We start from the raw sequence: 17,687 nt of genomic DNA on the forward strand, positions 1-17,687 counted from the left end.
GTTGGTTTATAAATAGCCAAAGCAAAACTAACCTGACATGGTCGAGTTAAAAAGTTATTGAATAAAAACTAACCAACTTGGGTCAAGTTAGGTTGGATTGGTCAATTTCATAAATTTAATAAACAAACCTAACTGAAATTAATTATTGTTATTTTTATATTATAATAGAATTATTAAAAACAATAAGTAATTATTAATTATTTAAAAATTCGAAATATAAAACAATTGTCTCTATTTTCATTATTTAGCTTTGGCTTAACAACATCCTTGCATCTCACGGTCCCCGCTCGAATATAAATGAATCTAACTTTGGATATACCTGTATCCGATCCTATTTTAGCCCTATCCAATCGGGTTATGATTTCTTGAAAAAAGATTTTTTTCCAACACATACTTGCCACGTGTCAGATAAGAAGATGGTTAAAAGCATAGACGGACTCAGACAAGAAACAGGAAAGTAGAGTGCAATAAAGGAAACTCCTTTCCTCTTTATGTTTTTACATTTTACGAGAAAAAGAGGAAAAGAAAAACCAGGAACCAAACACATACCTTTCTTCTTGGCTCGCCTTTTTGCGTTGTTTGTTCGTTGCGATTCGTCTCGTCGTTCATCTCCTCCACCGACGCTCCGCCGCTCCTCTTTTTCCCCTGACAGAAAAGATTTACCAAATTAAACTTAATTAAATAAAAAATTACAATAAAGGAATTAATAATTACCACTCTAAAGAGATTCTCTGGAAGAGCTAGGGTTTGCTCTCTGTGAGAGTTTCGCCATGTCATGGAAAGAAAAGGTTGCGGACAAGCTCTCTCGTCTTCTTTCTGACTCCCCTTCTCCCTCCAATTCCCCTAGGGGGTCTCCCGTTGTTCAACCCGAACCTCAGGTAACTAGATGACATTGAATCTGCAATGCTACTTCTCACATTCTCGATTCGATCCGGATGCATTTGCTCTTCTATCGGTGCTCGATCTTTGTTCGGTTGAACTTCTTTCTCTTATTGATTATTAAGCACAAGTTTGAACATTTACGTGCTTTCTGGTCTGATCTACCTTTTCGGATCTCTGTTTCCTTTTTTTTTTTTTCTTGTCCTGTCATTTCTTTGTAATTTTTTTGTAGCAATGCAGATCATTTTCTCGTTATTAATAGATTCTTGTGTTTTTTTAAACGATTTGTATGAAAATGAATTGTTGGTTATTGCTTATGGGCAGTATTTTCAAATTCTGGGAAACTATGAGTTGTTTTCCGCGATCTTCAATACCCCTAGATGAAGATGATGCATTTCTATCCATTGTTGGACTTGTTAACCTATTTGCTTTTTCTAGCTGATAAGATAAATCTTCTGTAGAACGCCTTGCTCAGTGGTTAGGTGTCATTATGTTACCACCTCTGTTCATTGCCTTTCTTTGGTCCTTGGTCACCCGTAATCGTCTACCCTTTTGTGATCTCTGTTTGAGACTTGTCATAAATGTTCTTTTCTGTAAGTTCATTGTAACGTGGAGTTTCTGATTGTGTAGGTCAAGCCATTTCATACAGAGGATGCTTCTGATTCACCTACGTATATATCTTCATTCTTTAAGTCGCTTCTTCCCTCGGCAAGCTTCGATGCCACCAAATCCAACCTGCGTCTGAAAGAGATTAAACCAGTACGATCACTTCCAAGTAGATGGAAAATGCCGAGTTTTTCCTGGAATGATGCACCTCTGGATTGCCAAGAAGAGTTTATCGGTGTATCCGAGAGAAAGGGAATGCCTATAGTGTGTGAAGAAGACGAAGATTATGCCTCAGGAGGGGACGTTAATGGTTTCCATAAAAATGAACAAGCAACTAGCGTACATGTTCCAGTGATTCCTGTTCCCAATCTTATGGATGCACCTCTGGATTGCCAAGGAGAGTCTAAATTTGTATCCGAGAGCAAGGAAATCCCTAAAGTGTGTGAAGAAGATGAAAACCATGCCTCAGGACGGGACATTATTGGTTTCCATAAAAATGAAGAAGCAACTAGCGCACATGTTCCAGTGAATCCTGTTCCCAAACTTATGGACAAGTCTTCATTTATATCTGCTGAACTTTTTGAGTTTTTTGAGGCTTCTCTTCCTAATATAGTTAAGGGATGCCAATGGGCTTTGCTGTATAGGTAAGTGTGATAAAAAGATAAATTGATTTTAAGTATATAGGACCTATATTTTCCTTCTTTGATTCTTAATTCTGTATTTCTTTCAAATGAAGGGCAGTATGACAAAACACGGATTATCACTTCGCACACTTATCCGTAAAAGTGCTGATCTTCCTGGTCCTTGTCTGCTGGTAGGTTCATATTTATTCTAAATTTACAATAGAGGTATACCATAATACATTGGGCTCTCTCAAGTCTCATCTGGTTTCTTGCTTTGTTGGAATTGATGGATGTTGAGTAATGTTTTCTTCTGTCTAGATTGTTGGAGATATGCAAGGTGCTGTTTTTGGTGGACTCCTAGAGTGCCCCTTGAAACCAACTACAACAAAAAAATATCAGGTCATATTAATTTTCTCTTTTTCAAGTGGGCGAATTATATTTTCATGTGCAGCATCTGAACTTCCTTTTTTGTAGGGAACAAACCAAACATTTGTATTTACTACTATATATGGGCAACCAAGGCTTTTTAGGGCAACTGGTAAGCATTTCATCAACATTTTCTTTATCAAGTTGGTCTGTCATAAGGAAGTTAGCAAACAATTAAAATTATGTTTATTTGCTTGCTTGAGAAAAGGACACTTTCAGCATACACATCTGTTTACTTTTTGAGTACATTATGGAACTAATTTATCAAAATTATCTCACAATATAAAAACGTCTTCTGTTGAGAAACTCAGCTTGGTTAGCCACTTACATTGTTAAGACTAGAAACATCCTTTTTGAAGTAGGTTGTGATGTATTTAGTATTTACTTGGTGACTATATTACCCTGATACTGTAAGGACATGACTGGGCAAGGATCCCTTGTCCAAGTAAATGGAACTAGATTTAACAATGACAAATCATGAAATTCATAAGATTGAAACTTCCCAAAAGTAGGCAAAATGCCTAAATGTGGGCATAAATTCAAAGAGAAGTGTGAAATATAGTAGAACAAAAATCAGAGTGATGGGGTTTATTAGCTTGGTTCCTAGTTGGAATTCATGGATAATTGAAATCATTAAGGGGACCTAGTAAATGACAAATCATGACTGGGCAAGGATCCCTTGTCCAAGTAAATGGAACTAGATTTAACAATGACAAATCATGAAATTCATAAGATTGAAACTTTCCAAAAGTAGGCAAAATGCCTAAATGTGGGCATAAATTCAAAGAGAAGTGTGAAATATAGTAGAACAAAAATCAGAGTGATGGGGTTTATTAGCTTGGTTCCTAGTTGGAATTCATGGATAATTGAAATCATTAAGGGGACCTAAGGTGCATCGGTTCACCAAAAGGAAAGAAAATAGGACAACGAAAAATGAGAGATCTATGAAATGCAATAAATGCCATGATGTAACATATGATAGAATCACAGAAATCATGACAACAGCTCGAAACTTTGGAAACCAATGTATTTTTTTTTTGTGAAAATCAATAAAAATTTTAGGCAGAATTTTACCCTTGGATATTGATATTTTTCATATTTCTTTGGGGGATCTTAGTATAATTTCCCTTGAACAACAAAAATGTTAATGTCCTTAAAGGAACTAAATAATCTTCCGTAGTTTTTGAAAGCATGAGCCATGAAGGGAAAAATTATTTTGAAAAATTAGGTTTTAAACTTAGTCGTGCTCCTTCCAAGCCCTTTTCCTTCTTTTAGGGGTCCATTTTGCAAAACATTCCTTGATCCCTGATGAGTTACTTTGGAAGGGAGACTCAAACAAAAATAAAATAAAGAGAAAGAAAAATAGGGTCAGGGGGTAGAGGAAATAATTAAAAATCAGAAACTCTCATTAACAACAACCATTTGTTGATGGAATTTTGGTTACTTCCACAAAATTTTGGAAATTTGAATATTGAATAGGGGGAAGGGGTTGTGTCTCAGTAAGTCACTATAAGTGTGAGTTAAATGGATAACTTTTTCTTTGGGGGGGGGGGGTTGTCTGATATTTATGGCTGTTGAATTCTTTTTAAGGACATTTATTACAAGATCTGTTGACGACTTTTTGGGTGGGTGGTGTCTGTGGGGTTTAAGAAAAAGAGGCAAAGTGGTATGAATTATGAGTTGACACCACTAGCATTTATTTATTTATTTATTTTTTGGGATTTTATGGGGGGGGAAAGAAATGCTTGGATTTTCAAAGATAAAAGTAGTTTGGGAGATGTTAGTGGAAAGGATCAAGGGTATGGTGTGTTCATGGATGTTGGTACATAAGAGATTCAAGAGCTTCAGATTATAATTAGTTTTTTGATGTTCGAAACCTGTTTGATAAGAGGTATTGATGTAAGCTTATTTGTATATTTTCATTGTATGGTACTTTAGTGTACACATTATTTTCAGCCTGGCCCGGAAATTCTAGGCTTGGGCCTAGGTTTCATATTCAGGCCTGGGCTGGCTAATACATAATTTTATATATGTTTTTATTTTATCTTTTTTCCTTTTGCTTCATGGGGCTACACAACTGGGGGGGGGTCCCTTTACCCCCCCCAAAACTCTGGTGGCAGCGGGATTTGATCCCAGGTCTCTACTCCAACGAGTCAGAGATCCTACCAACTGAGTCACCATCAGTTATTTATACATATATGTGTACATGTTACTTTATGTTATGTTTTATATTTTTTATTTAAATATTATAGTATGACACCTATAATATGTATTTTATATAATATTTTATATTATATGTATAAAATAAGGTCTGTATGCATTATATGGAATATAATATAAAATGTTATATACATTTAAATATTTTATACATAAAAGTAAGTTATAGGCCCAGAACCTGGGCCAGGCCCGGGCCTAGGCTATAACTCTGATCACAGGTGCAAAGCCCGGCCTGGCCCATGATCACCCCTAGTGTACAGGGGTTTCTAATTTAAATTTTTGAAGCACATACAGTTTAAATACAATACAGTACTTTTTCAGTTCCAAGGAAAGTACATTTACTGGTCTAGACCAATCAAATTAATTCCTTGGAACTTGGAACTTGTATCACCCCTAGTGTACAGGGGTTTATTAGCTTGCTTTTTTTCCCATTTATTGTTAAGATTTTGTTTCTCTCATTTCTTTTCTTTTATATCATAAAAAAGGAGATCTTTCAAATATTGTATGTTACTGTTGGTTGTTATAACTTAGAAGTTTGGAATAACATAATGTGGCTACTGTAATGTAGGATTAAATGCAGTAAGTGGCTCTCATTGTTTTAAAACGCAGAGGTGTGATGCAAGGCGTTCCAGGACCTAGAGGCATGACGTAGTTCAGAATGTAAGGGGCGTACGCCTCCTTAAGGGGAGGAGGAAGGAGGAGGAGGAAGGGGAGGAGGAAGAAGACGAAGGAGGATCTCATTTTCCTTTCCCCTTATCTTTTCTTCCCTTCCCTTTTCTTTTCTTTCTTTTTCTCTTCTTTTCTTCTCTTTCTTTCTTTTTCTTTTTCTTTCCCTTCCCTTCCTTTTCCTTTCCTGTCCTTTTTTTTTCTTTTTTATTTTTTTTTCTGTCTTTTTATGAGGTCTGCGTGAGGCACGAGGCATATGTCTCTAGCATGCCTCATGAAAAAAGTGTATGAGGCGTATGCCTCAGAGGTGTCAATGCCTCTGGCATACACCTAAGGGAATTTTGGGGGCACCTCGCCTGGAGGCACTCCTCCAGGTGTATGCCTCCCATGTCTTTTAAAACACTGTAGGCTCTAAAGTGAGATTTATAGTGAAAATTCAGTTGGGTAGTTTGCTGGTTTTTGAAACAAAAAAATGAATGTATTTAGTTGGGGATTATGGAGGGTGCAGGGTTTTAGAAAGGGTTTAGGGTCTTTAGGACAAACTAGTTAGGTTTAATTGAGGGTTTGGTCCAAAACTTAGAAATTTCAAACTTTCTCAAGGGAGAGAAATTGAAAAACTTCAGTAACTTGAGTTCTAGATCAATTTTAGGCTGAAACTGTGGTATTATTTGTATTGGAGTTATATGGAGGGTGGTTTAATTTGATTGAGGATCTGAATGGTCTAGATACAAGTTCCAAGGAAAGCAGCTAGGGTTTTAGAGAGAGTGGAGAAAAATCAAAATAAAAAGTTGGAATTTCTGAAATTTCTCAGTTACCAGTAAATGTTAATTCCAGTAGGATCTTAGATTGTTGCGGTCTGCAGTTGTTGTTAATGGCTTGAAGAAGAGAGAGAAAAAAGAGAAAACCCAAGAGGTCACTCCATGGGGATCTGGAATCACTCTAGCATGTCAAAGGAATCACCCCATAAAATATGCATGCTAGAGACATCAATATTCATGCTTTTTGTTTGTTTATTTGTTCCAATGATAAGATAAAGGGTTTCACTAAGATGCCGGAAAAATTTCCAGCAGCATAGATTTTTCCTAGGATATAAGAACTATTTATAGTTAAGTATAGGCTGGAATAATTATAAAAATGCCATTGGACCCCAAAAGTAAGAGAATAATATCTATAACTCTCCATCATTTTTCAAAAAAAATATCTATAACTCCCCATCTACTGAACTTATGACTACAGAACTTGAAAATCAACTAAATAATGACTAGACAAGTAGACAACTGACTCGTATTGACTGGACCCACTGCCAATAGATTAAAATTACAACAATATGTTTGGAGACCAAATCAGATTGTTGATTGGCTTTCTTCCTTTTAGAATTTGTCAAAGGTGTAGAATGATCCCCATCATGCTGTTACCCAGAGTGCAAAGCAATCTTGAAATGTTTCACATGTTCAGATGTAGGCTGAGTTGACTGACATAAAGAAAAAAAGAGAGAAAAAACTTACATAAAGAACCGTTGGCCAGTTATAGCCTGTGCAACGACTTTCTTTGTGTCATAAATAAGTTAGCAAATGCTCTATTAATTTGTGTTGGATTAATGAGGTGTCAATAATTTGTTGGTGTAGGTGCAAATCGGTATTTCTACTTGTGTTCAGATGATTTATTGGCATTAGGTGGGGGTGGAAACTTTGCTTTATGCTTGGATGGAGATCTGTAAGCCTCGAACTTTAAAAACTGCATGCAATTTTTTGATTAAAGCAGCTTAAGATGAAATCTGTGGATTTTGGAATGTTAGATCTGGAAGATTCTTTTCAATTAATTCCAGAGTTTTCTTTCAAAAGGTTACGTGGAACAAGTGGACCCTGTGAAACTTTTGGTAACTTGTGTTTAGCACATAGTCCAGAATTCGAATTGAAGAATGTTGAGGTAATGCTTTGTTTATCTTTGTTTAATACCATTTAAGTCAACCAAGTTTTTGAGAATATTATAATCACAAACACAAATTGCCTAGAAAGTCCTATTGGCTGCCTTATTATATGGCCTTTTTAGCCTTTTTAGTTGTTACTTGATTCTTTTAAGTTTAGTTGAGTATTAATTTAAACCTTTTGTTTCTTCAAAGAGTTTCTTTGTAGTTATATGATGCTTAAAGCTTCAAAGTTGGATTATATGTACCAATAACTAATGCAGCATTAACGGCTCCATACAGATAATATGATTAGATTTTATTTTAAAATTCTCTCAAAAAAATATGATTAAATTTTATATTTGGTTCATAAATACAAAACTGCAGTACAAAGATTATGTTTTCTATAAGGTACTTAAGAAATATTTTGTCATAAGGGTGGCATTCAGAAACAGATATGCCAGATTCTCATTGTAGTCAGCTGTTAAAGTTTTTTCAAATAAAAGAAATTGAGTGTCCTTGTTACATGTTATAAGACTGGGCTATTTAGTCAAGTAAACCTTCTCTGCTTTGTAGTGATAAATGATTGGCCCTGTAGCCTGACTTGACAAAAAGGGTTGCCTTATGTTTAGTGATGAAAAGAGGTAAAGGAAACTAAACCAGACCTGTTCCAGTCACCTAATAATGTGGGCATCCATGATCCATTCATTGTGATAATCACCAACTTTGCTAACCCTTGAGAGAAGTGAGAGGGTGAGAGGGTGAGGAACTGAGTTTCATTTTCATCTGTTGCCATTGTCTGAGATGGTGAGAGGGTGAGGGGGTGAAGCAAAGAGAGGGTGAGAGGGTGAGGAACTGAGATGGGAGAATTTGTGGAGGTAGGCCGTTGGAAAAAAGCTTTGAAGATTGAATCCAAGGAGCTCCTATTTGAGGAACTGAGATTAAATGGTCAGCTGAGCTTGAAAATCAGGGAAGCAAAGAGAGGGATGGTGCTGTTAGAAGGTTTGGGGGTAATTGAAGGACTCAAGGAGTTTGTGGAAGGTGCAAGTAACAAAGGCAAGCAAAATAGTTGGAAAGAGCTTCTCTCAGAAACTGGAAGAAGGTTTGTAGTAGAGTGTAAGAGAAACCTTAAAGGTTATTTTATATCTTTGACAGAATTCTTTGGCAAAGGAAGAAAGCAGATGGTCTGCCTACCAGAAGGAAGGAAGAGTCAGGGCTGGAAGGCAGTCCATGGGGTCTTATTTGAACTGCTGCAACACTTGGGTGCTAAAAGAGAAGAAACAGTAAAAAGGAAGATGAGCACTTCTACTAGTCTGGTGAGAAATAATAAGCAAGAGACTCTATTAGTGACAGCTGGGGCAGGCAAATACAGAATGGGAGTAAACATACAGAGAGGAGATTGGGAGAGTAAGCTGATAGTTAAAGCTTCAGCTCATTTACTAGACTGGAGGAAAGTTGCAGATCTATTAGTAGCAAGTTTAAAGCTGAAGAGTATGTTTATTTTAACACCCTTTGAGAAGGATAAGGCTGTGCTGGATCTGCTGGAGAATAGAGTAGAGATTGAGGCATTAAATATCCAAGTTGCTCTTGGAAGCTTCACAGTATCAAGATGGTGTCCGGGATCAAACTCCAAAGATTTCTTTGTTGAAGATGGAGTGATGGTATGTCTCTTAGGTCTTCCCTTTAACTTGTGGAAGCAGGAAGTTGCTGAAGCCATTGCTTTGATGTGTGGAGGATCTTTAGGAGGTGCCTTTTGGGGAGACCTTTGTTCAGCCTCCATTCTATTGAATGGTGTAAAACCTGAGGAGATTCCTTGAAAGATTGAGGTGCTAGTTGAAGGGTTTTGCTATTCAGTGTGGCTGGCTTCATCCTTTGAATCGGTGCTCTGGAAGGAGGCTCGTAGGGAGGGAGATGAGAAGGTTGAAGAAGAAGTACTGCATGGCAAGAAGGGATTGGTTGATTCAAACAAGAAAAGATCTTTCACAAAAATGGAAAAACCAAGACTGGAGAAACAAAAGGGTAGCACTCAGGGGGTGGGTTTTATGCGTGTGGGAGCAGTGAACAGCCTGGAGGGTGGCAGGTCCTTTGCACAGGTTGTAACCGGCGCCAACTTGACCTGTTTGAACAAGGAAAAGGAGCCGGTCCAAGGAAGAACTGGATCTAGACCGGATAAAACCAAACCAAGTGCGTGTGACTCTTTTAAAAGTCACGTGAGGTCGCAGTGGCTTAAAAATGGGCCAGAGCCTAAGCCCATTCGAAAAGTCTTGGGTGCGATTAAAGGCCCATTTGGGTCAGCGGGCCCGATCCAGTGGTTTAAGAAGGTGCGTGAGCCTTTAGTAACTCACGTGACTGGGGACACACGACTAAGATAGACGATACTAATGGTCTATCATTGTTCCCAGTTGCGAGACAAAGGGGGGAACATGTGCAGCGCCGAAAAACAGACAAGTTGCTCGACTTGCGGTGGGTTTCCCGACGAAGGCTGAAGGAGTTTAGCCCCCTGCGGCGCTCCTCAGAGAAGCCGAAGCCAAGTTACGTTAAAGGAAGATCTGAAGAGAAGGAAGACAAGGATGAAGGCTGGGCGCAGTGCAGTGAAGGTGATGAAGACTCAGAGGACTGTTCGGTTGATGGTACTAGCTTGGGCAGTGTAAACGACGAAGGCAGTTGCGCTGGAGGTGACGTGGATGGGTGGAATATTGTAAGTTTATTTCAGGGTGACGAAGGCAAGCGGTACAACCCGTTCCCAAGACCTCAGAGTGTGCAAGGAGGATCAGAAGGGGCAGACCGAGAGAACCGGAAGCAGAGCAGGAACACACCATCAAGGGGTGAACCAAGGGTAGAGTGGAAAGATCACCAGGGTGACCAAAGGACAGAAGTACTTCCCGACCAACTCAGGGAGATAAATTTTTACCAACCTCTGGAACAAGAGAGGGAGGCAGGGAGCAGTCCTTTTCCAGCTTGTCCATCAGTCCCAGGTAACCAAGTGATTTCGGTTTGTGCTACTAATGTGTCTCCAGTGTCTTTGGTTCCAGATTCTATTCCTGCTCCATGTCCTGTAGCCCATGATTATGTAGCCGAGCCAGCAGATGGGCTCTCCGAGGAGGGAGAGACCGGAAGGAAGGAAGGTGGGAAGGTGCCGGAAGGAAGGTTTAGGAGTGAAAAAGTCTGGGAAATTATTGAAAGAGTGCTTAAGGAAGTGGAAGGAGAGCTGATTTGGAGAGGGGAAGGGGAGGTAGGAAGAGGGGAGGGGTTAGTGGAGAGGAGGGAAAGGAATGGGGGTAGAGATGGAGAGGACTACGAGGAGAGAGTAGGGTTGGAGGGAGGTAATAGGAAAGGGAGGGTGGATGGAGAAGAAAGAGTAGAGGTGGGACCAGAGGAGAGGAAGAAGGGGCAGGTGGATAGAGATGGAGGGGATCCTGTAGGAAGGGTAGGGCTGGTGGACTTGGTGAGAGAAGACATGATAGCAGAATTTGTAGGGAAGCTAGGGTGCATATTGAAAGATCTGAATGTGCTGAAAGAAAAACTTACAGAAGAGGAAGGAGAAGATCAGAATAAAGAAGAGGAGATTGAGTGAAGTAGAGAGATTGAAGAGAGATGTAGAAGGTGATAAGAGGCTCGGGGTAAAGGGAGACAGGAGGAAAGGGGGAAGTAGTGGTAAGTGGCAAGGGGTTCACCAAGAAGCGGAATGAAGATTCTTAGTTGGAATGTGAGGGGAATTGGGAGTGCAAGGAAGAGGGCGACAATAAAAGAGGTAATCAGACGGTGTGACCCAGACATTGTGCTGCTACAAGAGTCTAAGAGAATGCAGTTTAATGATAAATGGGCAATGAGTGTATGGAAAGCCAGGGGAATTAGCTAGGTGGCTGCTCCCTCGTGGGGTGCTTTCGGGGGGATTGTAACTGTAGATCAGTAACAATGTGGAAGAAGGATGTGGTGGAAGGTCTGGAGGAGTTGATCGGAAAGTACTCGGTGTCTTTGAAGTTTAAGCAGCAAGAGGATGACTATACATGGGTGCTCACAAATGTTTACGGACCGAATGACTATAGAGAGAGAGAGGAGTTGTGGGAGGAACTGGCAGATGTTAGAGGGTTGTGGGATGGGCCGTGGTGCATGGGTGGGGATTTCAATGTGATCAGATTCTCGGAGGAGTCCAATAAGGTTAACCAGAGGGTGACAAAAAGCATGAGGAAGTTTAATAGTTTTGTGGATGCCTTTGAGCTTAAAGAGATTCCCCTAGCCCATAAGACGTTTACATGGTCAAACCTCCAATCTAGACCCATTTGCTCTAAACTGGATAGATTCCTGTTCTCTTTGGATTGGGAAGAACATTGGGGAACCTTGGCTTCTAGAGCTCTCCCAAGGGTGACCTCAGATCACTAGCCCATAGTATTATGTAAGGAGGAAAGAAGGTGTGGAGGTCCTACCCCCTTTAGATTTGAAAATATGTGGTTACGTCATCTAGGGTTTACTAACAAAGTGAGGGAATGGTGGCATGACTGTAACCCACTGGTGGATTGGGAGGGGATGAGATTTCATAAGAAACTACAATTCTTGAAAGCAAGAATCAAGGAGTGGAACTTGATGGAGTTTGGGAGGATAGAAGAAAGAAAGGGAGATTTGATGGATAAGATTGAAAGCCTTGACTCTAAAGAAGAAAGGGGAGAATTTGGAGAGGAAGACAATGATCTTGGGAGAGATTTGAGAAGACAACTAGAAGATTGTCTGCACAAGAAGGAAATTAGTTGGAGGCAAAAATCTCGATGTAAGTGGTTGCAAGAGGGAGACAGAAACACTAGGTATTTCCATTCTCTAGTAGATGGTAGGAGAAGGAAGAAATTTATCTCCAAATTGGTAGTAGATGGAGTCGAGTTAGTACAACAAGAGGAGATTGCCAGGGCCTGTGTGGAGCACTTCAAATCTATTCTAAGAAGGCCTGTAAGTAGAAGGGTGTGGGTAGAAGGTCTGGACTGGCCAGATGTAGGGGTGGAGAACAGGAGAAGGCTGGAAAGAAGCTTTACTCTAGAAGAGATCAAGGAGGCGGTGTTTTCTATGGATAGAATAAAAGCTCCAGGGCCGGATGGGTTCACAATAGCTTTTTATCAGGATTGTTGGGATATCGTGAAAGATGATCTCTTGTGGGTGTTTGATGAGTTTTTCAGGAGAGGAATTGTCAATCCGGGTGTGAACTCTACATTTATAGCTTTAATTCCAAAAAAGAAAGATGCATCCCACCCGAAGGATTTTAGGCCAATTAGCCTGGTTAATAGCTTGTATAAGATCATTGCAAAAGTGTTGTCTATGAGGTTGAAGAAGGTATTGCCCGATATCATTGCACACTATCAAGGAGCCTTTGTGAGTGGGAGACAAATTACTGATCAGATTTTAATTGCTAATGAGAGTGTGAAGAACTTTAAGAGGGATAAGAAGAAGGGAGTGGTTTGTAAGTTGGACTTGGAAAAGGCTTATGACTTGGTGGACTGGGATTTCTTGAGGAGAGTTTTGACTAAATTTGGGTTTGGGGCTAGATGGTGCAAGTGGATCATGGGTTGTGTCAGGAGTTGTCATTATTCAGTACTAGTGAATGGGACAGTGGTAGATTTCTTTCCAGCCAGTAGGGGTATAAGACAAGGAGACCCCCTGTCTCCTTTCTTGTTCATTCTAATTGCGGAGGTTCTGGGGAAACTGATCCACAGAGCAGATGATAGGGGGCTCATTAGAGGCTGGAGAGTTGGGAGGGTGGAAACCCCCCTCACTCACCTACATTTTGTTGATGACACGATTCTATTTTGTGAAGGCGGTAATGTGAGCTTGATCAGGAACTTGAAGTTGGTGATACAACTGTTTGAGCAAATGTCTAACTTGAAGGTTAACCTTGGGAAAAGTTGTATAGTGGGGGTGAACCTGGAGGAGGGAGAGCTCAGGGAGAGTGCTGAACTGTTGGGGTGTGAAGTTTCGGGGTGGCCGTTGAACTACTTAGGGTTGCCATTAGGTGATAATCCCATGCGAGAGAGCTTTTGGAACCCGGTGGTGGAAAGGTTTGAAAAAAGACTGGTATCCTGGAAAAAGAATTACCTCTCTTTCGGTGGAAGAATTACACTAATTAAGGCCACGCCTGCTAATTTACCCATCTTTTTCCTATCGGTTTTAAAATCCCAATGAAGGTCGCTAACAGATTAGAGAAGTTTATGAGAGATTTCCTCTGGGAGCTAGGAGAGGAGAAGAGGGATCATAGAGTTAGCTGGGAGATAGTGTGTAGGAGTAACTCTTGTGGTGGTGTGGGGCTTGGGAGTATCAGGAGAAGGAATATGAATCTATTGGGGAAGTGGTTGTGGAGGTTCCCTATGGAGAAGGAGAAGCTATGGGCTAAAATAGTGGCAAGTATATATGGGCTGGAGGACAATGGATGGGACGCTGGAATCAGAGCTAGGACCACAAGCAACTCTCCTTGGAAAGCCATTCATGCCATTCATGACCTGCTACCAGTTTTCTCCCCTAATATCAGGTATGACTTGAATTCCTGTAATTCCATAAAATTTTGAGAACAAACCTGGGTGGGGAGCGCCCCTTTAAAGGATCAATTTCCTTCTTTGTATGCTCTATCTGATTTGAAAAATGAGTCGATCTCGTCTTTCATCACCCCGTCCTCTTCCACTTCTAGGATTGGGTGGAACTTGGGTTTAAGAAGGGATTTGAGGGACTCAGACCTTGACAGTATTTCGAGCCTTATTGCACTTCTTGATAATGTTGTCTTAGACCCCACTAGGGAGGACTCTAGAATTTGGACACCTACCCCCAATGGCATCTTCTCTTGTGCCTCATTCTTCAAAGTCTTAAGTCAGTCCACCAGTCCTACCTTCCCCCCTTTCCCTGTTGGTGAGGTTTGGTGCAGAGCAATACCTCCTAGGGTTGGTAGTTTTTGTTGGGAAGCCTATCTGGAAAGAATTAACACTGGTGATCTACTCCAAAAGAAGAGACCCAATACTTGTTTGTCACCTCAGTGGTGTGTTCTATGTAAAGCGGATGGGGAGACTGGTTTTCACCTACTGGTGTCTTGCCACTTTGCTAGGTCAATTTGGGATTGGGCTTCCTCCTTATTTGGACGCAATTGGAATCCCCCATCAGACTTGCAGGGCCTTTTCTCCCCCACCTTTTTCAGGTGGCGGATAAAAAGGGGAAGGATAATGTGGAGAGGACCAAGGGCTGCAGTATGTTGGACATTGTGGGAGGAAAGAAACTCCAGGATATTCTTAGAAATCCAAAGAGGAGCAGCAGATCTGAAGGCTATCATACATATTAGGGCGGTACAGTGGCTGAAATATTTGAAACTATTCACAGATTACACTGTGGATGACATGTTGAAGAAGTGGGGTGAAATTGCAAATTGCACACAGACCAAGTCAGTAATGAAAGTGGTTTGGACTCCCCCACCTAGAGGATTCTTGAAATTAAACTATGATGGATGCAGTAGGGGAAATCCGGGGCAATCGGGGATTGGAGGTGTTTTTAGGGACGAAAATGGGGTCATCTCTGCCATGTTCTCAGGCCCAATTGGAGTGGGTGACTCCCTTAGAGCTGAGATCCTTGCAGTTATGGAAGGAGTCCGGAAAGCTAAGGAGTTGAACATCAAGAAACTCATAATTGAAGGGGATTCAGAGGTGGTGATAGGATGGCTGACTAAAGATCAAAATGGTTTATGGAAGTATAACAATGAGAGGATGAAATTCATGTGGCTGGTGCGGGAGATGGAAGTTAAGACATGTTGGGTTAAAAGATCGGCTAATTCCCTAGCTGACGGTTTAACTAAACAAGGGGCAGAAAGGGATTCACTGTTTTGGGCTAAGCTGTAACTTTAGTGTATTCTGTATTCTTTTCTCTTTTTCTTCTTTTTTCTTTCTTTTATGAGGCTCTTAGTGACTCTTGGAAGATAAGTGTGTTTGTCTTCCTCCTGTAAATATTCTACTGATGATTAATGAAAGTGTTATTGATCAAAAAAAAAAAAGGTTAGAAGAGTTAGGGCAGACTGAAAAGGATATGATTTGTAGTAAGAAATGGTTTCAATGCTCATAATTTACTATTGGGTATGGCACCAAACAGAATGGAATGGTGAAACAGGATTCATGTAGCCCACCCATATAGTTGGAAGAAGGTTTAGATGATGATAATGGTGCTAAATGCTTAAATTCACCTGCCATTGTAAATGAAAAGCAGGACATATGTGTGAATGACTTTTTTTTTTTCCTATAATGACCGCCTTCCACCTGTCTGTTGTTTCTTTTTTAAATCTTTCTTGAGGATGGGCTTGCCGTTATACATTTTACATACATGTGTAAATGATGTGCAGACTTACTAGGTTCTAATAGTTTTTTAACGATTTTTTAGGCCTTTTGTGAATTGTCATGCTTTCTTGATTTTTGATAATAAAACGAAAATTTTATAAAATGAAAAAAAAAGTATACAAGTAGTATAGCATCTTGTTCACCATACTTATGGAATTTTTTTCTTCAAAAAAAAAAAAAAAAGACTAAGGCTCAGTTTGGAAGGAGTACAAATGCAAATATGTACAGTGCAAATACATACAAAATATAAGGTTTTGCACTCTACATATTTGCATTTGTACTCCTTCCAAACTGAGCTAAACAGAATTAATTGTTCAAAGCTTATTTGACCATACAGTAATGTATTGTTTGTCACTGGTTTTCACAAAACAGTAACGAGTTGCCCATGGCCAAAAAAAGTAATGAGCTCCTTATGTACCAAGTTTTCGTGGTCCCCTGTCCCCAGATGGCCAAACTTATTATATGATAAATTTCTTAAGCTATTTCCTTAACATTGATTCTAGTTTTTGATTCCTACAAAAAAAAAAAAAGATTCTAGTTTTAAGTGTTAAGAAGGATGATAAAACATCTCAGTAGATCTAAATTTTCAAAGAGGATAAGCAAAGGAAAATGGACAGATACGTCAGTATAAATGCCAAGGTTGTACATTTCTTATTGACCTTTTGTTGCAAAAGAACCACTTTGCATCTTTTACGAGTTATATTTTTCCAAAGCACCCTTATATTCCTCTTCGATTTAAAACTTATTTCTTGTGATTGATTCATCTGTTGCTCTTGTCTGCAGTTGTGGGGATTCACACATTCATCACAATACCTTAATCTGCGTGGAGGCTGATACGGAGGTTTGCGTATTTGTCAAGTTAGCTGGAGGCCTAATGTGACTCCCCCATTTGTATTTTCCTCATATTTATCGTATCATTCTTTATTCTTTTCCTATACTTGTTTTCCCGTGTTGATATTTGCATCTTGGAAGAATTATGAAAGCCTCGTTCGTATACTTGTTAGAAGATGTAGGAATAAATCAGCAAATCATCAAATGGCATTGTATTTGTATCTTTACTTATTTAGCATCATTCTCTTTGTATCATATTTGATCTGTCTGCTGCAAAGTGAATACTACTACTACGTGAAGTACCTTGAACACTTTATTGACCAAATGTGCAAACTACTGTGTCTGCTACTTCGGAAAAGCAATGCCTCTTCCGGGGGAAATTCTTCACCGTGTGACGAACTGACAATCAAACCGCACGAGAACCAGTAAATATCTATGTAATAACAAAAACAAAAATACACTAGGCCGCCTGCCTATCAGCGTATTTCCGCAGTATTTCAGCCTCTTCCAATAACAAATTCCTTGGGAGTTTCATCATGCACAAAAGGGGACTACTTATATCCTTGCTGAGAGTGAAGAGTGGCAAATTCATCTCTTGCAAATACTCCAATGGCACACCTACCATCATCTCTCCTTGACCCATCGAAGTTAACCTTGATTATGGTGCATGTGGATCTCCCACCCCACACTCCCGTTGGTACGATGTTAACCTTGACTCAACCTTCTTTCCGTGGTTTCCATTTGATGTGGCTTATAGATTATCCGGCTTACTATTGGAGCCTTATGACTTGTGACAAGCCTGGAGAAAATCTCTACTAAATGTTCTGGCATTCTCCTGATTGGGGTAGACTTATTTGTCTATTTTTTCACGGGAGTGCACTAGCTAATCCTTGAAAGGAAAAAGTTTTAGGGTTTTTTTTTTCGGATTTTGAGAGGGGAAAAGTTGGTCAATGAGATTTTGGTTTTCATTGACTAAGAATCATATATTATTTTTTCAGATTTATGTGGGGATTAGGAAAAGTTTATTTTTTTGGGTATCACTTACCTGTGCATCTCCTAGGTAGATAAATAACTTTCCCACCTAAGGGGAAAGTTGCCAACACTTGAATGGGACAAAAATGCTTTTTCTAATAATGAATTTTTATGGATAAAATGGTCATTGCCTTATTTACATGAGAAATAAAAAGAACATGGGTAAAT

At 39.7% G+C, this 17,687-nt stretch overlaps 1 protein-coding gene across 1 annotated transcript; it reads left to right on the forward strand.

The window, feature by feature from the left end:
• Positions 1-559: 559 nt before the first annotated feature.
• Positions 560-16,742, forward strand: LOC104602776 (uncharacterized). The gene is made up of 8 exons (XM_010266587.3): positions 560-878; positions 1,510-2,129; positions 2,227-2,299; positions 2,427-2,507; positions 2,583-2,646; positions 7,043-7,130; positions 7,259-7,343; positions 16,440-16,742. Exons 1-8 carry the CDS (start codon positions 771-773, stop codon positions 16,488-16,490), a joined length of 1,170 nt encoding a protein of 389 aa, XP_010264889.1. The 5' UTR covers positions 560-770; the 3' UTR covers positions 16,491-16,742.
• Positions 16,743-17,687: the final 945 nt, after the last annotated feature.

Source organism: Nelumbo nucifera, chromosome 1, assembly GCF_055504915.1.
Source record: "Nelumbo nucifera cultivar China Antique chromosome 1, China Antique-T2T, whole genome shotgun sequence".
Classification (NCBI taxonomy): domain Eukaryota; kingdom Viridiplantae; phylum Streptophyta; class Magnoliopsida; order Proteales; family Nelumbonaceae; genus Nelumbo; species Nelumbo nucifera.